At 38.2% G+C, this 25468-nt stretch overlaps 1 protein-coding gene across 1 annotated transcript; it reads left to right on the forward strand.

Annotated features, from left to right (window-relative positions):
• Window positions 1–16248: 16248 nt before the first annotated feature.
• On the forward strand, window positions 16249–25224 carry LOC143029182 (tRNA endonuclease ANKZF1-like). Its single transcript, XM_076191696.1, has 2 exons — window positions 16249–17938; window positions 24974–25224. Exons 1-2 carry the CDS (start codon window positions 16249–16251, stop codon window positions 25222–25224), a joined length of 1941 nt encoding a protein of 646 aa, XP_076047811.1.
• Window positions 25225–25468: the final 244 nt, after the last annotated feature.

Below are 25468 nucleotides of genomic sequence, written 5' to 3' on the forward strand. Positions count from 1 at the left end.
TCACTCAAACCAATTAGATATTCAAGAAGATTTAGATAAATTACAGCAATTGTCTGAAAAGTGGCTAATGAAATTTAACACAAGTAAATGCAAGGTAATGCACATAGGTAAAAATAACAGTAAGTACGATTACAAGTTATTTGGAAATTCGTTAACAAAAGTGGATAGTGAAAAAGATCTCGGCGTAATTATCAGTAACGACCTCAAATCATCCAAGCAGTGTATTTCAGCCTCTGAGAAAGCAAATAAGATTGTAGGACTGATTGCGCGATCTTTGGATTTCAAAAGTCCATCACTCATTAACAAGCTATATAAATCGTTAGTTCGTCCACATTTGGAATATGCTGTTTCCGTATGGTCACCGAATCTCGTTAAAGACATTGACAGACTGGAAAAAGTACAACGGCGAGCCACAAAACTGATTCCAAATATCAAAAATAAATCATACGAAAATCGACTAAAACATATGAATCTGTTTTCCACCCCAAAAAAAGCGTAGACTCAGAGGTGACTTGATACAGGTCTTTAAGATTTTAAAGGAAATTGACAACATCAAAAGTGACCAAATTTTCACATTGAATGAGAATCAGACAAGAAACAATGGTCTCAAACTGTCCGGAATTAGATTCAATTTGGAAGTAGGTAGAAACAACTTTGCCAACCGTGTATTTAATGAATGGAATAAACTTCCTGCACAGGTAGTGCAATGTAGTTCAGTTCGAAGCTTTAAGAATCATTTAGATAAAACACCTAAGCAAGATGCTGTAATGATTATAATTTATTTTATATTATTTTTTTTTTGTCTCTGATTTTCATTTATTATTAGTTATATGTCAATTTATTATTATTTACTATTTACCTGTTTGTTTATTATTTAACTATACCTATGCATTTATTTATGTATTTTATTTGTTATTTACATTATTATAGTTTTTATTTATTATTTTATTATTATTATGATTTTTTTTGCATCCGACCTAGATATGGACCAAAAGGTCTCCTGTCGGCATGCTTCGCCTTTGTAATCCTTTGTAGTCTCTTATATGTGGGGTCACGTGTTTGAATGTGATGTAGTGTTTGATGAGATCTTGAATTTCTGGTGTGAAATTTGTTTTTGTGATTTTCTCTTGCCTCAGGAGATATATTTTTGTTTGCATTTTATATGGTTGTGTTGAAGGTGTGCACAGCAATGTCTATGTCTGTGATTGATGTATTGCTTATTGTCTCGAAATCTTGTTCTGCATCTCCAGTGAAAGCTTCTCAGTTTGCTTTTTCTTTTACATAAGAACATAAGAACATAAGAAATAAAGGAGACTGCAAAAGACCATAAGGCCTACACTAGGCAGCTCCGTATCCATCACCACCTGTCGTCCCCATCCATAAAGTTGTCTAATCGTTTTTTAAAACAACTGATAGTTTCAGCGCTCACTACGTGGTTACTAAGTTTATTCCATTCATCGACCACCCTATTTGTAAACCAATTCTTGCCTATTTCCTTCTTAAATCTAAATTTGTCCAGTTTATACCCATTACTGCGAGTCCTGCCCTGTTGTTTTATTATGATGACCTTGTTTGCATCACCCTTGTTATAGCCTTTGATCCACTTGAACACTTCTATTAGATCACCCCGCACTCTGCGTCTTTCCAGAGAGTGTAAGTTTAGGTGCCTAAGCCTCTCTTCGTAAGGGAAATTTCCGAGTCCTTGTATCATTTTGGTCATTCTTCTCTGTACTGATTCTAGTGAATTTATGTCCATTTTGTAGGACGGAGACCAAAACTGTACCGCATAGTCAAGGATGGGTCTAACTATCGCTAGATAGAGTTTAATAATTACCTCTGCACTTCTATTTGTTACCGTCCTAGCAATGAAGCCTAATGCTCTGTTTGCTTTATTTCTGGCGCTAATGCACTGCTTCCTGGTTTTAAGGTCCGGACTCACCAGAACTCCCAAGTCCCTCTCGCACTCAGATTTTTCTAAAAACGTGTCATCTAAGTTGTATCTATTTTCGGGGTTGTGTAGCCCTACGTTTAACACGCTACACTTAGAGATATTGAAGTTCATTTGCCATTTCACCGACCATGTTAACAGTTTATTAAGATCATCCTGCAGAATCTGGGCGTCTTCTCCTGACCTAATTAGGCGTCCTATTTTAGTGTCGTCCGCAAACTTACTAACATCACTATTTAACCCATCGTCTAAGTCGTTTATATACATAATGAACAATAAGGGACCCAAAACCGAGCCCTGGGGGACCCCGCTAGTAACATTGCCCCACCTAGATTTTATTCCATTTATGGTGACCCGCTGTTTTCTGTTACTAATCCAAGCTCTAATCCATTCTAACACTTTTCCTCCTATGCCATGGGCTTTGATTTTATTTAGTAGTCTCTGGTGTGGCACTTTGTCGAACGCTTTGCTAAAGTCAAGGTAAATAACATCGTAATTTTCATTGTTGTCTGACGCCTTATATACCTTAGTGTAAAAGGATAGAAGATTAGTCACGCATGACTTACCTTTGGAGAAACCATGCTGTGAATCACGAATTAAATTATGCCCTTCAATGTGTTCTCTGAGTCTATTTACTATTATTGATTCAAGCATTTTTCCTATAACCGATGTCAAACTGTGTGAGGAGGAAATTCGGCTTCTCAGGAGTGCGCTCCGTGAGAAGAGTGAACCCTCCCCACAACCCAAAGAGCGTTCCACTTCTTCACCTACTGTCACTGCCATGAGCGAGTGGCGCTCCGTGGGGTCCCGTTTGTCGAGCCCGCGTTCGGTAGACGTGTGCCCTGTGGAGCAACCGCTGGCTCTAGTCAATCGTTTTGCTCTACTGGAGGATGAAGTGGCTGAAAACCAGGAGTTCTTGGTGGTGGGGGACTCCATGGTTCGAGGCTATGACGACATCCTGCAGCGAAAGACTAAGCGACGTTGCAAGCTTGTATGTCAACCGGGCCGTGGGATCGTTGATTGTACCCGGTCCATCAGGGAGCAAGGACGGAAGAACACGGTTACGATTGTACATACGGGTAGTAACGATGTAGGTAGGGTGAGATCAGAGGAGCTTGTTCGGAATTACAAGGTCCTCCTTCAGGAGATGAAGGAACGTGGGAGCCGTCACGTAGTCTGTGGGATCCTCCCGAGGATCTACGCAGGTTCGTGTTGGAACAGTAGAGCCATAGGGATCAATGATAGGATATCGCAGTTGTGCACACAATTGGGATACCACTTTCTTGATCCTTGGTATCTCTTTTCTAGGCGCCATGACCTTTACGCTTCTGATGGGATCCACCTTACCCGCAGAGGCAAAGATGTTCTTACAAACCTCATTGTGGGAGTTTGTAATGAACCAGCTCCTTTTTTAGGGTAGAAGGCCAAAGGGAAGGGGAAATAGAATGTACTTGGGAAAACAGTGTAGAGTATAGCATTAATGTAGAACTATGTACCAGTATAGGACAAAATATAATTTTAGGATATAATGTCGCTAGAGGACGAAATGTCACATTAGGATATAATGTCATAGGACAAAATGTCGCAATGGGATATAATGACAGTGGACAAAAGATCACGATGGGAAGTAATGATAAAGGAGAACAAAATATCACGATAGGATGTAATGATAATGGAGGAGAAAATATCACGGTAGGATATAATGTCATTGAAGGCCAAAATGTAATTTTAGGAAGGGATACCGGACAGAATGTCAATGAAGGCCAAAATATCATGATAGGATGTAATATCGCTAGAGGACGAAATGACACATTAGGATGTAATGTCTTAGGACAAAATGTCACAATGGGATGTAATGACAGTGGAGGACAAAAGATCACAATGGGAAATAATGATAGTGGAGAACAAAATATCACGATAGGATGTAATGATAATGGAGGAGAAAATATCACGGTAGGTTATAATGTCAGTGAAGAACAAAATATAATTTTAGGAAGAGATACCGGACAGAATGTCAATGAAGGCCAAAATATCAAGATAGGATGTAATGACAGTGGAAGACAAAAGATCACGATGGGATGTAATTATAGTGGAGGAAAAAATATCACGGTAGGATATAATGTCACTGGAGGACAAAATATAATTTTAGAAAGGGATGCCGGACATAATGTCACTGAACGACGGGAGGCCGGCGTGAATCACGGTGACGTAGGGGGACAAAATGTACAAAATAGATCGGATGACCGTAATCGACCAGATGTCCGTGATGGGGGAAATGTTAATTTTGATAGGAGAAATGTTAATGAGGCATTGAATGTCAATGAAGGACCAAATAATAATAATATAGAGCAAGGCATAAATAAAAAACAAAATTATAATATAAGACATGATATTGAAACTCAAAATGTGTCAAAAAGAAATAATCAGGAGTTTCTTAAAACTATGTACTTTAATGCTCGTAGTATTAGGAACAAATTTCAAGAAATACAGGCGTATGTCAAAAGCGAAAATCTCGATATGATAGGAATAACTGAGACATGGTTAAATGGTACAGAGTTCGAAGCTGAATTTAATATTGCGGGATTTAAACACTTTCATCAGGATAGAAACCACAAGAAAGGTGGGGGTGTTCTATTGTACGTTAAAAACAATGTTCATGCTTGTGTTTTAGAGAAAGTGAAACAGGATGCATATGACAGTTTGTGGGTTGAGTTAACCCAAACAAATGGACAAAAAATGAATATAGGTGTAATATATAGGCCAAAGACATTATCATTAGCAGACGACAAACTGTTATTTCAAGAACTGTCTAGTTTCTGCAACCGGGATTTATTGATAATGGGTGATTTCAATTTTACTGACATTGATTGGATGACCCTTGAACATGGCCATATAGGTAGTCGCTTGATTGATTTTCTTGGTGACAATTACTTAATTCAGCATGTAAAAGAGCCCACAAGATATGGAAACATACTCGATTTATTGATCACTAGCCGCGAAAGCATGGCAACTGATGTAGAAGTCGGTGAATCTGTTGCAAATAGCGATCACAACTTAGTCAGATTCAAACTCCTAAACAATTTTAGAATAGATACTTGTGCTTCTAAAATACCCGATTTCAGTAAAGCTCAGTTCATAGAACTACGTCAGGAGCTTCAGCTTACAGATTGGGAGGAAAAATTAAACGAAAGGCCTGTAGATCAGATGTGGGAAATATTTCAAAATACGCTCACTAAGATGATTCAAACTTACATTCCTTTTAAGGACAGACGTCCCCCAAATCAGGCTCGCCCAAAGTGGCTCGACAAAGAAACTGAAAAAAGTATTGCTAAAAAGAGACAGGCTTATAAGAAATATAAGTGCTCGGGTGCATCTAATGACTATGAAAGTTATGTATCAATACAGAGAGATTTAAAAAAGACAATAAGAAAAAGAAAACGACAATACGAAATGAACATCGCTGAGAAATCCAAAGAGAATCCCAAAGAATTCTATAGTTACATTAGAGATAAAAAGGTTGTTAGGAATCACATTGGTCCACTATTATCTGCTGACGGTCAACTTGAATATTCAAATGAAGGAACGTGTAATCTCTTAAACAATTATTTTAGCTCGGTATTCGTAAACGAAACACCTCAAAGTGAATTCCAAACTGAAACCTGTGAAAAGTCTGGGGTAAACTTACTCATTACGGTAAATATAACAAAAGAAAAAATTAAAAGGTGTATAGACAAACTCAAAGTTAACAAAACACCAGGGCCTGACGGTTGGCATCCAAGAATCTTAAAGGAAATGAAAAATGAGATTGTTGTTCCATTAGAAATTATTTTCAAGAAATCCATCATATCCGGAGATGTCCCAAGAGAATGGAAGCTAGCTAACGTTACTCCCATATTCAAAAAAGGTGACAAAAAGAAACCAAATAACTATAGGCCTATAAGTTTGACTTCGATCGTAGGAAAAATAATGGAAACTATCATCAGAGATGATATCGAATATCATTTAGAAAGTAACCGTTTGATAAATGATAGCCAGCATGGTTTCAGACGGAAACGTTCTTGCGTGACTAACTTACTCGAATTCTACAACACAGTTATCTCGAATTATGACAAAAGAAACAATATAGATTTAATATATCTAGACTTTGCAAAAGCTTTTGATACCGTCCCACACGAAAGACTACTTACTAAATTAGCTTTGCATGGAATAAGTGGTAGCCTATTAGGTTGGACTAGTAATTGGTTGAAAGGTCGAAAACAGAGAGTTGTTTTAAATGGAAAAACTTCTGGATGGAAAAATGTTGCAAGTGGAGTTCCTCAGGGTTCCGTTCTTGGGCCACTTCTATTCATAGTATATATAAATGATATAGACAATGGACTAAAATCTACTGTTTCCAAATTTGCTGATGATACAAAACTGTGCGGAGTGGCAAATGATCACTCAAACCAATTAGATATTCAAGAAGATTTAGATCAATTACAGCAATGGTCTGAAAAGTGGCTAATGAAATTTAACACAAGTAAATGCAAGGTAATGCACATAGGTAAAAATAACAGTAAGTACGATTACAAGTTATTTGGAAATTCGTTAACAAAAGTGGATAGTGAAAAAGATCTCGGCGTAATTATCAGTAACGACCTCAAATCATCCAAGCAGTGTATTTCAGCCTCTGAGAAAGCAAATAAGATTCTGGGATTGATTGCGCGATCTTTTGATTTCAAAAGTCCATCACTCATTAACAAGCTATATAAATCGTTAGTTCGTCCACATTTGGAATATGCTGTTTCCGTATGGTCACCGAATCTCATTAAAGACATTGACAGACTGGAAAAGGTACAACGGCGAGCCACAAAACTGATTCCAAATATCAAAAATAAATCATACGAAAATCGACTTAAGCACATGAATCTGTTTTCCCTAAAAAAGCGTAGACTCAGAGGTGACTTGATACAGGTCTTTAAGATTTTAAAGGGAATTGACAACATCAAAAGTGACAAAATTTTCACATTGAATGAGAATCAGACAAGAAACAATGGTCTCAAACTGTCCGGAAATAGATTCAATTTGGAAGTAGGTAGAAACAACTTTGCCAACCGTGTAGTTAATGAATGGAATAAACTTCCTGCACAGGTAGTGCAATGTAGTTCAGTTCGAAGCTTTAAGAATCATTTAGATAAATACCTAAGTAAGATGCTGTAATTATGATAATTTATGTTATATTATTTGTTTTTGTTTTGTTATAATTTGTCTGTCTGATTTTCATTTATTATTAGTTATATGTCAATTTATTATCATTTACTATTTACCTGTTTGTTTGTTATTCAACTATACCAATGCATTTATTTATGTATTTTAATTGTTATTTACATTGTTATAGTTTTAATTTATTATTAATATGATTTTTTTTTTTTTTTTTTTTTTTTTTTTTCTGCATCCGACCTAGATATGGATCAAAAGGTCTCCTGTCGGCATGCATTGCCTTTGTAAATCCTTTGTAGTTGCATATGGTCGATCTATCTCCCTTCTTAAAAACAGGAACAACGTTTGCCTGCCTCCAAGCAGTTGGAACAGAACCAGTGTCTACCGATTTATTGAATATTTCAGTTAACTGGTCGCAGATTTCAAATTTACACTCTTTAAGCATTCTTGGAAAAATTTCGTCCGGACCCGGAGATTTTGTAGCTTTAAGTCTGTCAATCTGCTTGATAACTTCTTCTTTACTAATACTGATATTAGTTAGGCTATTTTCTTCATCCCCTCTGAAAATCGGATCGCAGTCAGGTACTTTATCTAACCTCTCATTAGTAAACACCGATAGAAAATAATTGTTAAACTCCTCACTCATTTTTTCTTCCGATTCTATCATGACATTTTCATCGTTTTTAATTGGTCCTATTCTTTCTTTATTTTTTGTTCTATAGAGGTGAAAGAAACCCTTTGGGTTGGATTTTGCTTGACTGGCAACCTTGATTTCATAATTACGTTTCGCTGAACGTGTATTCCTTTTAACCAGCTTTGCCATTTCGTTATATCTTGATCTAAGGTGTGATTCCCCGTTTTTTATTTTTACGTAAAGTCCTCTTTTAATTCCGATCTCATGTTTCAATCTGTCCGTCATCCATTTGGGAGTATTACTATTTTTTCGTATTGACTTTAGGGGGATAAATGTGTTTTGTGCATTAATAATTAGATCTGCCAGATTGCTATACATCTCATCCAAAGTACTGACCTGATTTTTGGGCCGTCGCCCCGAATCGACCTGACCCAAGGCACGCGCATCAATCTCTTTGACCCAGACCTGATCTAAGGTATGCGTATTTCTCTCTTTGACCCAGACCTGACCCAAGGTACGCGTATCCTCCTTGACCCACTTCTGATTATCAGCCCCGCAACGAGAATCAAGAATGTTTGAAACGTCCGGATTGTTTTTCGTATTCAATTTCAAATAGGTTTTTATATTGTCAAAGTTTGCTTTCCTGAAGTCTGGTACTTGAACGTTATTTGTACTTTTTATTTTTTCCCAGATAATATTAAATCTTATTTCTTGATGATCGCTAAAGCCTAGACTATCGCCCACTATTATGCTGCTAATTTGGTGCTCATTTTTTGTTAGAATTAAGTCCAGGGTATTTTGTCCCCTCGTAGGATCGGTAATCATTTGTTTTAGGAAATTATCCTGCACCACATCTAGGAATTGTTTCGCTTCATGATCTCCTATTAAAGTTTCCCAGTCAATGTTTCTATAGTTAAAATCTCCCATGATTACAACGTTTTTGTACTGGGACGCTCTGTGAATTTCATGAATTAGGGAATCAGTCTGCTCAATGCTAAGGTTAGGAGGTCTATACAAGACGCCAATAATAACTTTCTTATTCTTGCCTATAATCTCTACCCAAATAGATTCCGTACAGTCCTCTTCCTTAATCGAATTGTTGATAATACAGTTTAATGTATTTTTAACGAAAAGTGCTACACCTCCCCCATTCCTGCCGACCCTATCCTTATGAAAAAACTTATATCCTTCTATTTCGATTTCCGGAAGGAAATGTTTATCAGCCATGTTGATCCAGGATTCAGTAATGGCTATAATATCGAAATTTTCTACGCATGCTTTACCTCGCAGCAAATCAATTTTGTTAATTATGCTCCTACTATTTGTATAGTAAACTTTAAGTTTATCTTCCCTCCACCTGCTTTGGTGATTTTTTGTACAGTCCTCTAAGTTGTTTCTATTTCCTAAACTATATTCCGATACTTCCCCCCCTACTCCCACATAATCTACCCGAAAAAACCCTGTAGGATGCCTACTTCTCGCTCAAGGGATTCAGCAAGGAGCCGAAATCCTTTGGGAGACAAGTGCACTCCGTCCCTTGTGTATAGGTGATTCTTACCATAAAAGCGGTCCCAGTTGTCGACAAATGCCCATCCATTAGCCTTACAATGTTTTGCCAGCCTGCAATTCATTGCAATAGCCCTGGAATGCCACATGCCTCCAACTCTACGCCTCGGAAGGATTCCACATACTACAGGAACACCTCCCCTATTTCTGATCTTGTCTAGCGCATCTCGGTACCGCGCAAATAATTCCTCACTTCCTACCTTACCTATATCATTTCCTCCGGAACTTAAGCAAACTACTGGGTCCTTACCTTCCCCTACTAGACACTCTTCAATCCTATCTCTAACATCACCTATGCCCGCGCCGGGGAAACACACCTGCGTCCTATGCTTCCTATCTTTGTCGCAGAAAACCCTGTCTAAATACCTCACTTGACTGTCTCCTACTACCAAAATCTTACCTGTGGGCAGGGATCCAGCGTCTGCCCTTTTCTTCATCTCTTGGATTTCATTAGTTCCTTCTTCCTGCAGATTTGCCAGCACTTGAAACGAGTTTTTGCATTTCAGTGGGGCTGGTGAGGAATTTTCTCCACTTTTCCGCATCTTATTTTTCACCGTATTCCATCCATGCTCATCGCTAATATTGCCTTCCGTATCATGGGCCTTCGAGCGGAGAACTCGATTCTCCTCCTTAAGGCACTTAACAGCATCCTCCAAGGCTTCAATTCTACTAAGTAGAGATTGTACCTCTTCGGCGCTGAACACAGTGACACATTCACTCGCCATATCGCTAACTGAAGCAGCTACCCGGTTTGACCTGACCAACTGCGATATATCGTTTTTTAGTGGTGATAATGATTGTAAGGTGGTCGAATCCAAGGACTCTGACCACTCTCCAAGATGAGGGGATTAAACATGGGAACAGGTGATGTCAGGAGAGGAAGAGGTGTAGAGGACTTGATGGTGATATGTATGTGATTATGGATGTTGTTCATGGTGGTTAGTTAGTGTGTCAAGATGTGCCTGCAGATCAAATTCTATGTTCGTGTCGGAGTTGTTGACATACCAGGCCGACAACTTGGCTTTGATGCCACCACCCGTGGGGATGATGGTGAGTTGGTCGAGGTTAGGCCTGAAGTTGCTGGGAACTGTTGGGGATGATTGCGGGGAGATTGAAATGTCAACTATTGTGATTGTGGGTTTGTTACCTGTTAAGATTTGGATTGATTGGATTTCGGTTGTGTTGTCGGTGCGAGGGAGGAGGGATTTAATAGTGGTAGTTGTGTTCACAAAACAGATGGATTGGTGGACCAGGGTGACGAGGTGATGAGTTTGGAGTATGTCGGACACGTGTAATTTGTGGTGGGTCCAGTGTTGCTCCCTACCTCTCCAGCTAATGGGAGAAGAAGAATGATCGCCGGAGAATCACCTCTTGGTGAAAAAAAAAAAAAAAAATGAAAAAATGAAAAAATAAAAAATCTGAAAGTCTACCTTTGGGTAAGGTTTGTGGTACTTGCCCCCGGGTAACCGAAGCTGCTCCTAGGGATTCGTGCCTTCTGAAAGGGTGGCAAGGCCTTCTTGTGACGGTTTAGCGGTCACAAGAATAAGATCATCTTCACAGAGTCGGTCCTGTTCTCAACTGATTGCTGTCGCGTGGCTCTCGGCGGGAGAATATTTATTGAGTATGACACCATGCAGCGAAGGGTTTTATACGGCCTCGACCCACACAGCAAGGGGTCTCCCTCTCAGATGTTTTAACTTGAACAAAATCTTTTGATTGCGTCACTTCTTGGAAGAGTCGACTGCAAATCCTTCACTATAGTCCTGCCCTCAGTTGGGAATATATTTCTTGTCTGTGTTTTATGTGTGTTGAAGGTGTGCGCAGTAGTGTCTATGTCTGTGACTGATGTTCTATTCAGTGTCTCGAAGTCTGGGCATTAGCTATAACGAAATATGTAAAAAAAATTCTTCGGATCGAAGTGGTTAATTCCTGCACACAAAAAAGTCGAGAAGCGTTAACCATAACAAAATCAATAAGGGGTACCAAAGTAGCGAAGGGGGTTTCTTAAGAAAATCCTGACCCATTCAGAAAGGGATTATATCCTCAACATAGAAATAATACAGAAGTAAATCAATATAAAAAGAAAAAATACCCTTACATTGACTGGAAGAAACTGGAAGAACTGTAATTATAGCGAAGTAGTCAAAAATATATAAGACGTCTCATTTATAAGACTAAATAAATTTGAATTTCATCAAACTGAATAAGATTGTCTGGTGGAAGACGAAACATCATTAGAGCAGACGTTGAGACTTCAAGGATTAATTGCATGAGTTGCATAATGGATAACAATTCGTCGTTTCAGACTCCGCCCTCTTCTGACGACGGAGACACAAAGGCATTCTATTCACCATTCAATGCCTTACGGGAAAAGATATTGCCACTGTCCTTGGATTTTGTTTACATATACATGCCTACATACATGCATGCATACATACATACATAAATACATACATGCATATATACATACATACATACATACATACATACATACATACATACATGCATACATGAATACATGCATACATACAACATACATACATGCATACATACATACATACACACATGCATACAAACATACATATATACATACATACATACATACATACTACATACATACATGCGTACACACAAACACGGAGGCTAGGGCATTCGAAGGTCGGGAGGACTCAAGGCGTTGAGAAAGACTTTGGTAGGTTTGAGGCTGATTGTGATGAGTAGCACATGTACTATTGTTCCCTTAATCAAAAGAAGCACCGTCCAATTATCAGTCAAACCCCGACCCTCACCTTCAAACAACACAATACAGTCATCAAACCATACATTCATCCCAACGACCTTTAGCCTCTAATTTATCAAAGATTTCTTTGGTGTCCTTGAGCCTTCCCTCCCTCCCTCTTCCGGTGTTGTAGCCTAGCTGGACGTCGAATCCTTATTTTTAGATGTATCAACTGATGAACCCATGAATCTTACCATTCCCCTGGAGATCCAGCACTTAGCATTCTTAAGGACATTTTGTGTAAACTTCTGCAGATCTGAACTAAAGAAGCCCAATTTCACGGGCCCTACTAGAAAATGTGAGTGCAGGTCGATGGTGTCGGGATAGGGTCCACACTTAGACCACTTTTCTCCTATCATTATATGGGTTCGTTGTAGTGGAAAATCTTTAAGGAATACACTGATCTGCAGCCGCCAACCTATGCACGGTACATAGATAACGTATTCTTTAATGTGAAAATCTGAACCTATTACCCCAACTTGTCCAGCTTTCCCAAGTCAATTCCTCTCTTAACTTTATATTTCAAGCAGAGAATAATCACATATTCCCCTCCCTAGATGTTTACGTCAGTGTCCTCATTTTTCATGAATGCCCCTCCATTAATATCCAACAAATGCTTACTACAACGCTGCCAAGCAAAAGAAGGCCTCACCCCAAAACGAATACAAAAAACAACACAAGACCAACTTCACCTGACCATCCAGACCTACCATAACACGGTTTACCATACCACACCATCACTCACAATCTTACAGTCTCCACTGTGTACGAAGTCATCTTAACTGCCCTATCCCATTGTATCATTCATGTGTATGTAGCCAGTTGTCTCCCATATTTATAATTGAGGGGCTGACCTGGGGATTACAGTTGTCGAAGGCCTGGTAGCCAGCGTATGGCTCCTGAAACCGGACTGGAAGTCTTCTGTCGAAGAGGTAGTCTGGTACCAGACTAGAAACTTGCCTCATGTACCTACGTTGACAGTAGAGTCGATGATGGCCAACACGAAGACCTTCTCTAGGTCGAGGAATACATCAGTGACTACAGTCATCATGCAAGTCTGATCCAAGACCACCAGACAAAGCTTCCTCAAGCTCATGACTTATGCCTTCTATGACCAGGACATCTAATGTCCTTACGGATTGTCTCACAAATAACAGACTTCGGCAGCGAGTTCTCGAGCATCTCCCGCCATGTCGCAAACAGCTGACTCCTGGCAGTCAACGTCCTGAAGTCCCTGACCTTCAGGCGGTAATGAGAACTCCGAGACTTCCGGCCCTGTTGATGCTCTTCATGATAACATGGAGGCAGCGTTCTCCTGACGAGTCTCCTCCTACACCCACCCCTTGTGTCAACACACTTGTGGCCACCTAGGGGAAAAACTTTTGGCAATGCCTTAGCCCTTAAAAAAATGTAAATCCCCACCCGTGAAGATGACCATTTATGGTGAAAAGATATCTCGGAAGATGAAAACTAGGTTTTTGTATTTGCACTGAAGATGTAATTATACGAAAACTCTCTGCTTCGTTAGTTTACTTTTCCTAGTGGTTACTTACGCACACACACACACACAAACACACACACACACACACACACACACACACACACACACACACACACACACACACACACACACACACATATATATATACATATATATATATATATATATATATATATATGTGTGTGTGTATATATATATATATATATATATATATATATATATATATATATACATCACTAAGACAAAATGTTGCTGCACATTTGTAAATAATAATCACGAAGACCCCACAGTCGGAATAAAAGGAAACTTTAGAAGAATGTGTAACTTCTATATTTCGGCTAATAGCTATAGCCCTCTTCAGAAGGAAGAGGGCTACAGATATTAGCCGAAATATAGAAGTTACATATTCTTCTAAAGTTTCCTTTTATTCCGACTGAGTTCTTCGTGAATATATACATATATATATATATATATATATATATATACATACAGTATATATGTGTGTGTGTTTGTATGTATGTGTCTGATTCACTATGGTCTTGGATCACGTGTTGGACTCGTGATCGACAGCTATTTCCCTCCCGGAAGAGAGCTCAGAGCTTATATATGACAGATTTATGTGTAATACTGTGATCTTCAGACGCGCACACACACACACACACAAAATAAGTGTTGGAGTAACGACTCGCAGCGCAGTGATACTGAAATTATTTCAGTGTGTGTGTGTGTGTGTGTGTGTGTGTGTGTGTGTGTGTGTATGTGTGTGTATGCGTGTGCACGCGTGTGTGTGCGCGTGCGATGGGTATATATGTGTGTGTATGTGTGCGCGTGTGCGTGTGTTCGTGTGTGTGCGCGTGTATGTAAACACAGACACACACAGACACACACACACACACACACACACACACACACATATATATATATATATATATATATATATATATATATATATATATATATATATACAAGTAGAATTGAAATCTACAGCATTCAGGCAATTGATAACCTTTTTAGTATTTTCTAGATTTCTATCATGGATACGGTCATTTGGGGGAGTGGGCAAAGACGTTTGTTCGTGAGTCTCATACTCAAGTAAATCTATGTTGAAGTCACCACAGAGATATACGTTTTTATTTCTAAATGGAGTTATGATTTCTTCAAGCATATTTGTGAACTCATTGATGTTTGTGCCTGGCTTTCTGTAAATTCTTGTTATGACGGTATTTTTTTTTTTTCTTTACTGAAAATCTCAACAGCTACGCAATCAAATAGGTTTTCATGCGAATTAGTGGATTGATTTATTAGTTTGCATGAAATTGATTTTTTTTTTAAGATAGAGACTCCGCTGCCTTTTTGGATCTATCTATTAACACTGTAGGGAGTATAGTCTTGTAGGAAGTTTACTAGACATCCTGGGTCAATCCATGTTTCGCTTATCACTATAACGTCAAAGCTTTTATTGAGTAACTTGAGATAAGAGTCAATTTTCTGATAATTAGCGTTTAGGCTCCTTGCATTAATGTGAATTAGTGTGAAACCATCAATATCACGAAATACTGTGTCAAATTGTGTATCACTATAGTAATCGCTGTCTTTGTTAGTTTTGAGTAGAAATTTAATTCGGGGTCAATTTGGGTATTATTGTGAAAATTCCTTTTCTGATATTTTGTCTATTTCTTTATACTTCTTAATGGCGGTATATACAGTACATCCAGGTTTTTTGATGCGAGATTTGGCGCGGAAAACAAAAAATTCATTTCTGTGTTTGAGATGGCATGATAGGGAAATGTTTTTGAGCAGTCTGTGCAGAACCAGTTTTTGAAAATATTGGGGTTATTTTTGGCAGTATTTACGGGTATATTTGCACTCATGAAATGATGTAAATGTTTGCATAATGTACATTAGAGGTGATTGCTAGGGACAAGGGTATGGCATGAAGAACAGTTTTTTGTTATGTTTGTTTTTGTTTTTGTGTTAGTTGTAGTGTTCATGGTTATGTTTGTGTTAGAAGATTAAGGAATGTGAACTATTGAAATTCAACTAATTGTTCAAGATTACTTACTTGATGTATTTTTTCATCCTTGCACTTGATATACACCTTGCAGTCTCTTGTCCATGTCGAGATGATCTTCCCTTGTTCTTTAAGTATATTAAACTTAACATTGAAAATATAATTTTGATATCAAATTATATTTGCTCCTCTTTTTCTATAATATTTGAAATGACCTCCAAATCAGTAATATCAAAAGTCATCCAGAAGTCTCTACCATGTTGTCACTTTACGAGTGATTTGTTCTGCACGAGACTGAAGTATTACAAAATGACGTACTGATAGTTGAAACAAATTGTAATTACACACGTGTCAAATTCGAATAAAAGGTTAGTAAGGCATCAACTGATATTAATTGTTTACTGTCATAAAAGATTGATGCTTGTGGAGAGGACGTTATTCAGCACCCGAATTGTTAAATCCGAGATGTTGAGTCTTCGGTCATTTTCTGAAGTAAAAGGATCCCTTGAGAAGACCTGTTAGGGGAGAAGAAATGACAGACAAAAGGAGAATTTGGAATAAGGAAGAAATTGTTCCTTTGATGATTGGACTACGTTTGGCCAAAGGAACTATGGAACAATTGAAGTTCTCCAGAGCATCGACATCAACACCATCAGAAGAACATTGTGCCGTTGGACTCTCACTGTTTAATCAAAGTTTGCCAACATCAGCTCTTTCCATGAAATGTTCTTATTGCAACCTCACCTTTACATCACGCCAAGAACAAGTCAACCACTATGGCCAGGACCTTCATCGAGCCAATCTGAAACGCTCTGTGGATGGAAAAAAATTTCTTACAGAGGAACAGTTTTTAAATAACATCAGTAGTTCTTCAGAGTCAGAGTCTGATGAAGAGGATCCACAAGAAATAAGTGAAGAAGATCAGAGGACTGCAGTTCTTCAAAGACAACCTCAGATCTACTTTGTCAACGCTGATGGGATAGTATTTTCCCTCTTTCGTTGTCTTCTCACTGGTAAAAACAGAGAGATGTCAAGTGAAGAGGAAGTGATTGAACATGCAATGGCAGTGCCTTCTAAGTGTTATTGGTCCATCTTGATGATTGGAGGGGGACATTTTGCAGGAGCTGTCATCAAAGGTGAAGAGATTTTAGCACATAAAACTTTCCATAGCTATACTGTTAGATCTAAACAAGGAGGATCACAAAGTAGCAAAGATAACAAGAATGGTAATACTCATTGTAATTCTGCTGGGTCATCTCTTAGAAGACATAATGAGCAGTCCTTCATGCAGCATGTACAAGAAGTACTTCGATCATGGCAAGGACATTTGAACCAGAGCCACATTATTATGCTTCGAGCAACAAATACAAATAAAAAGGTCATTTTTGGTGGACCAGACCCTCCACTTAAGGCTAATGATTTACGGATAAGAACCATACCATTCAGCACAGAGAAACCAACTTTTAAGGAGGTGCGGAGAGTGCATACAGTATTATCAGAGATCACAGTTCATGGAACAGAAGATGACCTCCAGTCAGAAATAGCAAGTAGAGCGAAAAGCCTCACTGGAAAAAATGTCTTGAAACCATCATCTCCAAAAAAGAAAATAAACAAAGTTAAGGAAAAGAAAGTTATCAGACATCAAGAATCTTGTACCTTCAATGGAAGTGATGATTCGTCTCTCAGTGAAGACTCTGAGTATGGACTCTGTGTGAGCACAAACAAGTTCAGCCCCTTGCAATTGGAAGAAATGGATTGTTATATTCCCAAAAACAAATCCAAAAGAAGACCTCATAAGAACAAAAGACAATTACCTAAGGAGAATTCTAAAGCTCACAAGTCTCTGCCAGAAGTGAGGAATTTACTTTACACGGCATGCAGGTCAGGAGATATAAATACTTTGAAGGCTATTATCACGTATGCACATGATTCAGAAGGTGACCAATTTGAAGGGATTTTGAGTCATGAAGTGAGAGAGTCAATCAAGGCATGTCAAGAAGCTGTCATTCCCCGATCTTTTACTTTTGGGAAAGATGAGCTTTCTCTTCTTCATATTGCTGCCACAGCCTGTCACAAAGACGTCATCTGGTATCTAATGGAAAATGGTTGTGACCCAAGTATTAAAAGCAACAAGGGAGAGCTGCCATACAAGATGACAACAAATAAGCAAATACGCAACACCTTCAGACGTTTTATGAGTACATACCCAAGTAAATATGACTACAAGGAGGCAGGGATATTCAGTCCTCTGTGTGAGGAACAAGAAAAGGAACAAGCAGCTCGGAAGGCAGAAAAGAAACGTGGACAGAGAAAGGCTAAGCGGGAAAAGGAAAAGGAAAAAAAGAAAATTGAGGAAGAAAGAAAAATGGAATTAGCACAAAGAAATACTTTCTTATCAATGACTGATAGAGAAAAGAGGGCACTTGCAGCAGAACGACGACTTGCAGCCCAGCAGGAGAGCCAGCAAAAAGCAGCAAACAGGAGTGAATGCATTTCCCAACAGAGGTGTTTCCAGTGATGAATTCCACTACCTAGATTGCATTTTTTGCTCAGTGTCCTGTGTGAAGGAGTATAAAAGCAAAAATAAGTCAAACTGAAGGAAGTAAATTATTGTCTGTATGACTTCAAGCTAGCAGAAAACTCAGGAATTACCTCATCTGCTTGAATTCCAGGGGTACTCAAACTGGGGTTCGCGAACCCCCAGGGGTTCACACGAAGTTTTGTAAGGGTACTTAGATGGCTGACGAAAAACGTATTTTAAATAGTGGTAGTTGTGGATTATGAAATTCCGTGCTAGCAGTGTGTGTTCCTTCAATCTCACTGTTCTACGCTGGTTTCTAAATTAACAGTGTTGATTACCAATAGTTGAATCGGGTGTGTGTGTGTGTGTGTGTGTGTGATGGTTCTTCTCAATAAAGTCATTAACATTTGAATAATTTTATAATATCCTTTGCAGAATTATTGTACTTTTATGAGTTAGTCAATAAATTACCATTCTCTTCATTGTCAGATTATTGGGGGTTCGGGAAGATGATCTTATAACTCAGGGGGGGAATTAACGAGAAAAAGTTTGAGAACCCCTGTAACTAAGGGATGCCCATGAACAATCTTATCCCTTTGGCCCACTCTCCTGATGCTGAGTTATTGCTACTTTGTCATGTAAACAATGTGAATTAAATATTTACACCAGTCATTTCTTTAATTTTTATCTAATGTGTCATATACTGTAATAAACATAAAAAAGGTGTTGTGTTTTTGTAATTGTATATGTATAGCGCTATATAGTTACAGATATAAGATAAAGTGTAGTGTTCTATTTAAATTCAAAACAGTTTTCTGTTACTGTATTCCAAAGGTAGGAGAAATAGTATAAGGTAAGCAGAGTAAGCTTCCCGTATTTAGTTTATTAGAGACCGCTTTGATTTTGTTGTTGTTGTTGTTGATTTGTATTTTCTCTTTGTCGTTTTTATTGCTAAAGGAGGAGCGAAATGGCTTGTGAAGGTTGCGTAAACCTAGAAGTCCGTCTCAAGTTGTGTGAGGAGGAAATTCGTCTTCACAGGAGTGCGCTCCGTGAGAAGAGTGAACCCTCCCCACAACCCAAAGAGCGTTCCACTTCTTCCCCTACTGTCACTGCCGTAAGCGAGTGGCGCTCCGTGGGGTCCCGTTTGTCGAGCCCGCGTTCGGTAGACGTGTGTCCTGTGGAGCAACCGCTGGCTCTAGCCAATGGTTTTGCTCTACTGGAGGATGAAGTGGCTGAAAACCAGGAGTTCTTGGTGGTGGGGGACTCCATGGTGCGAGGCTATGACGACATCCTGCAGCGGAAGACTAAGCGACGTTGCAAGCTTGTATGTCAACCGGGCCGTGGGATCGCCGATTGTACCCAGTCCATCAGGGAGCAAGGACGGAAGAACACGGTTACGATTCTTCATACGGGAAGTAACGATGTAGGTAGGGTCAAGATCGAGAGAATACAAGGTCTACTCAACAGCTAACCAGTATTTAGGTCGTTTGCGCAGTGACGTCACTAGAAGTACCTGGCCGAGGGTTCGTTGAAATTCCGGCCTCAGTCCAGGTGTGGCTGGAGTCGGGAACGTGTCTCCGATTTCTTTTAGAATATTTATGCGTAACTAAAATAATTATGCCGTCCCATTGTGCAGAAAAACACATGTGAAAGGGTCTGAAATAACTTACCATAGATTTCCAGAGGATGAATATGTGAGAAATAAGTGGATTACGTTTTGCAAACGAACAGAAAGTTTTAATCCAACCAATTCTTGCATATGCAGTCCGCACTTTGAAGCAAATGTATTCCAGCTTAGCTTCCGTAGCCAGCGTCATTGCCCTATGATGTTTGTGGATAGAAATTGAATCTGATAGTTAAATATCGACATTTGAATTAAAAATTTCTGATTGTTTATATTAACCCATCAAAATATAATACAATAATTACACAATAAAAGTTGTTGCACTCAAAATTCAGTCGTCAACCATGTAATATACATGGGTCGTTGTTACAAAAAATGAAATGTCAGTGTTTCATGTAAACAAATCGGAAATGTAATATTTACTTACCGTGTTTTATACTAAATTTGTACCTAATTTTGTTATTTCTTGGGATATTGACATTGGATGGAAATAAGAGTAATTAGTATTTAACAATGAAATAACGTAGACAGTGTTAAAAAGTAATGATAAAAGGAAACGCCCATATTGGGTATTGGGTAACCGTACCACCGAAACAGGGATGTGTATTGTTTTTAAACAAGTGGCATGGTGTCATCTATATATCATTGATAATTCATGCCATATCCTTTAAGTTTGGCAAATCGTTTTCTTCATAGACAAAGATAATTGTTTGTGGTAAATGGATTCATAGACTTGGATACTTGTTTGCCCTCTACACAAAGAATAACCTTTAAATTTCTTTATTAAATATGTCAAAAATAAACCACAAGAATATTTTTCCAATATGGAACCCCCATTTTAACGGTTGCAGAACATGAAATAGGTAAGTCTCCCATAAAATCTGTGGTGCCTGTACGTTTTCTCTTTTACCTAACATTTTCACTTACGTTTTCACCATTTTCTCTGTGGGCTCCACTTCTGATGACGTCACAACATGCGCGTGAGTTGACCTTGTATTCTCTCGGTCTTGGGTAGGGTGAGATCAGAGGAGCTTGTTCGGAATTACAAGGTTCTCCTTCAGGAGATGAAGGAACGTGGGAGCCGTCACGTAGTCTGTGGGATCCTCCCGAGGATCTACGCAGGCTCGTGTTGGAACAGTAGAGCCATAGGGATCAATGATAGGATATCGCAGTTGTGCACACAATTGGGATACCACTTTCTTGATCCTTGGTATCTCTTTTCTAGGCGCCAGCCATGACCTTTACGCTTCTGATGGGATCCACCTTACCCGCAGAGGCAAAGATGTTCTTACAAACCTCATTGTGGGAGTCTGTAATGAATTAGCCCCTTTTTTAGGGTAGAAGCCCAAAGGGAAGGGGAAATACAATGTACTTGGGAAAACAGTGTAGAGTATAGCATTAATGTAGAACAATGTGCCAGTATAGGAAAAAATATAATTTTAGGATATAATGTCGCTAGAGGACGAAATGTTACATTAGGATGTAATGTCATAAGACAAAATGTCACAATGGGATGTAATGACAGTGGAGGACAAAAGATCACGATGGGAAGTAATGATAGTGGAGGACAAAATATCACGATAGGATGTAATGATAATGGAGGAGAAAATATCACGGTAGGATATAATGTCAGTGGAGGACAAAATACAATTTTAGGAAGGGATACCGGACAGAATGTCAATGAAGGCCAAAATATCATGATAGGATGTAATGTCAGTGGAAGACAAAAGATCATGATGGGATGTAATTATAGTGGAGGAAAAATATCACGGTAGGATATAATGTCACTGGAGGACAAAATATAATTTTAGGAAGGGATGCCGGACATAATGTCAATGAACGACGGGAGGCCGGCGTGAATCACGGTGACGTAGGGGGACAAAATGTACAAAAGAGATCGGATGACCGTGATCGACCAGATGTCCGTGATGGGGGAAATGTTCATTTTGATGGGAGAAATGTTAATGAGGCATTGAATGTCAATGAAGGACCAAATAATAATATAGAGCAAGGTATAAATGAAAAACAAAATGATAATGTAAGACATGATATTGAAACTCAAAATGTGTCAAAAAGAAATAATCACGAGTTTCTTAAAACCATGTACTTTAATGCTCGTAGTATTAGGAACAAATATCAAGAAATATAGGCGTATGTCAAAAGCGAAAAACTCGATATGATAGGAATAACTGAGACATGGTTAAATGGTACAGAGTTCGAAGCTGAATTTAATATTGCGGCATTTAAACACTTTCATCAGGATAGAAACCACAAGAGAGGTGGGGGTGTTCTGTTGTACGTTAAAAACAATGTTCATGCTTGTGTTTTAGAGAAAGTGAAACAGGATGCATATGATAGTTTGTGGGTTGAGTTAACCCAAACAAATGGACAAAAAATGAATATAGGTGTAATATATAGGCCAAAGACATTATCATTAGCAGACGACAAATTGTTATTTCAAGAACTGTCTAGTTTCTGCAACCGGGATTTATTGATAATGGGTGATTTCAATTTTACTGACATTGATTGGATGACCCTTGAACATGGCCATATAGGTAGTCGCTTGATTGATTTTCTTGGTGACAATTACTTAATTCAGCATGTAAAAGAGTCCACAAGATATGGAAACTTACTCGATATAGTGATCACTAGCCGCGAAAGCATAGTAACTGATGTAGAAGTAGGTGAATCTGTTGCAAATAGCGATCACAACTTAGTTAGATTCAAACTCCTAAACAATTTTAGAATAGATACTTGTGTTTCTAAAATACCCGATTTCAGTAAAGCTCAGTTCATAGGACTACACCAGGAGCTTCAGCTTACAGATTGGGAGGCAAAATTAAACGAAAGACCTGTAGATCAGATGTGGGAAATATTTCAAAATACGCTCACTAAGATGATTCAAACTTACATTCCTTTTAAGGACAGACGTCCCTCAAATCAGGCTCGCCCAAAGTGGCTCGACAAAGAAACTGAAAAAAAGTATTGCTAAAAAGAGACAGGCTTATAAGAAATATAAGTGCTCGGGTGCATCTAATGACTATGAAACTTATGTATCAATACAGAGAGATTTAAAAAAGACAATGAGAAAAAGAAAACGACAATACGAAATGAACATCGCTGATAAATCAAAAGAGAATCCCAAAGAATTCTATAGTTACATTAGAGATAAAAAGGTTGTTAGGAATCACATTGGTCCACTATTATCTGCTGACGGTCAACTTGAATATTCAAATGAAGGAATGTGTAATATCTTAAACAATTATTTTAGCTCGGTATTCGTAAACGAAACACCTCATAGTGAATTCCAAACTGAAACCTGTGAAAAGTCTAGGGTAAACTTACTCACTACGGTGAATATAACAAAAGAAAAAAATAGAAGGTGACGGTTGACATCCAAGAATCTTAAAGGAAATGAAAAACGAGATTGTTGTTCTATTAGAAATTATTTTCAAGAAATCCATCATATCCGGAGATGTCCCAAGAGAATGGAAGCTAGCTAACGTTACTCCCATATTCAAAAAAGGTGACAAAAAGAAGCCAAATAACTATAGGCCTATAAGTTTGACTTCAATCGTAGGAAAAATAATGGAAACTATCACCAGAGATGCTATCGAACATCATTTAGAAAATAACCGTTTGATAAATGATAGCCAGCATGGTTTCAGACGGAAACGTTCTTGCGTGACTAACTTACTTGAATTCTACAACACAGTTATTTCGAATTATAACAAAAGAAACATTAATATATCTAGACTTTGCAAAAAGCTTTTGATACCGTTCCACACGAAAGACTACTTACTAAATTAGCTTTACACGGAATAAGAGGTAGCCTATTAGGTTGGACTAGTAATTGGTTGAATGGTCAAAAACAGAGAGTTGTTTTAAATGGAAAAACTTCTAGATGGAAAAATGTTACAAGTGGAGTTCCTCAGCGTTCCGTTCTTGGACCACTTCTATTCATAGTATATATAAATGATACAGACTATGGACTGAAATCCACTATTACCAAATTTGCTGATGATACAAAACTGTGCGGAATGACAAATGATCACTTAAACCAATTAGACATTCAAAACGATTTAGATAAATTACAGCAATTGTCTGAAAAGTGGCTAATGAAATTTAACACAAGTAAATGCAAGGTAATGCACATAGGTAAAAATAACAGTAAGTACGATTACAAGTTATTTGGAAATTCGTTAACAAAAGTGGATAGTGAAAAAGATCTCGGCGTAATTATCAGTAACGACCTCAAATCATCCAAGCAGTGTATTTCAGCCTCTGAGAAAGCAAATAAGATTGTAGGACTGATTGCGCGATCTTTGGATTTCAAAAGTCCATCACTCATTAACAAGCTATATAAATCGTTAGTTCGTCCACATTTGGAATATGCTGTTTCCGTATGGTCACCGAATCTCGTTAAAGACATTGACAGACTGGAAAAAGTACAACGGCGAGCCACAAAACTGATTCCAAATATCAAAAATAAATCATACGAAAATCGACTAAAACATATGAATCTGTTTTCCACCCCAAAAAAAGCGTAGACTCAGAGGTGACTTGATACAGGTCTTTAAGATTTTAAAGGAAATTGACAACATCAAAAGTGACCAAATTTTCACATTGAATGAGAATCAGACAAGAAACAATGGTCTCAAACTGTCCGGAATTAGATTCAATTTCGAAGTAGGTAGAAACAACTTTGCCAACCGTGTATTTAATGAATGGAATAAACTTCCTGCACAGGTAGTGCAATGTAGTTCAGTTCGAAGCTTTAAGAATCATTTAGATAAAACACCTAAGCAAGATGCTGTAATTATTATAATTTATTTTATATTATTTTTTTGTTTGTCTCTCTGATTTTCATTTATTATTAGTTATATGTCAATTTATTATTATTTACTATTTACCTGTTTGTTTATTATTTAACTATACCTATGCATTTATTTATGTATTTTATTTGTTATTTACATTATTATAGTTTTTATTTATTATTTTATTATTATTATGATTTTTTTCGCATCCGACCTAGATATGGACCAAAAGGTCTCCTGTCGGCATGCTTCGCCTTTGTAATCCTTTGTAGTCTCTTATATGTGGGGTGACGTGTTTGAATGTGATGTAGTGTTTGATGAGATCTTGAATTTCTGGTGTGAAATTTGGTTTTGTGATTTTCTGTTGCCTCAGGAGATATATTTTTGTTTGCGTTTTATATGGTTGTGTTGAAGGTGTGCACAGCAATGTCTATGTCTGTGATTGATGTATTGCTTATTGTCTCGAAATCTTGTTCTGCATCTCCAGTGAAAGCTTCTCAGTTTGTTTTTTCTTTTGTAATTAATGCATGTGTTTCTGTGGCCAACTGTGATGTATCGTTTTTTAGTGGTGATAATGATTGTAAGGTGGTCGAATCCAAGGACTCTGACCACTCTCCAAGATGAGGGGATTAAACATGGGAACAGGTGATGTCAGGAGAGGAAGAGGTGTAGAGGACTTGATGGTGATATGTATGTGATTATGGATGTTGTTCATGGTGGTTAGTTAGTGTGTCAAGATGTGCCTGCAGATCAAATTCTATGTTCGTGTCGGAGTTGTTGACATACCAGGCCGACAACTTGGCTTTGATGCCACCACCCGTGGGGATGATGGTGAGTTGGTCGAGGTTAGGCCTGAAGTTGCTGGGAA

The sequence above is a fragment of the Oratosquilla oratoria genome, chromosome 1 (assembly GCF_046742065.1).
Source record: "Oratosquilla oratoria isolate Oo_2021 chromosome 1, ASM4674206v1, whole genome shotgun sequence".
NCBI lineage: Eukaryota > Metazoa > Arthropoda > Malacostraca > Stomatopoda > Squillidae > Oratosquilla > Oratosquilla oratoria.

Bases quoted from the DNA above. Each gene is read 5' to 3' on its own strand.
- LOC143029182 (XM_076191696.1), top strand. From the start codon at position 16,249: ATGGAACAATTGAAGTTCTCCAGAGCATCGACATCAACACCATCAGAA. The intron at 17,939-24,973 runs GTGGACAGAGAA...CTGTTGCCTCAG, and splicing joins TCGGAAGGCAGAAAAGAAAC to GAGATATATTTTTGTTTGCG.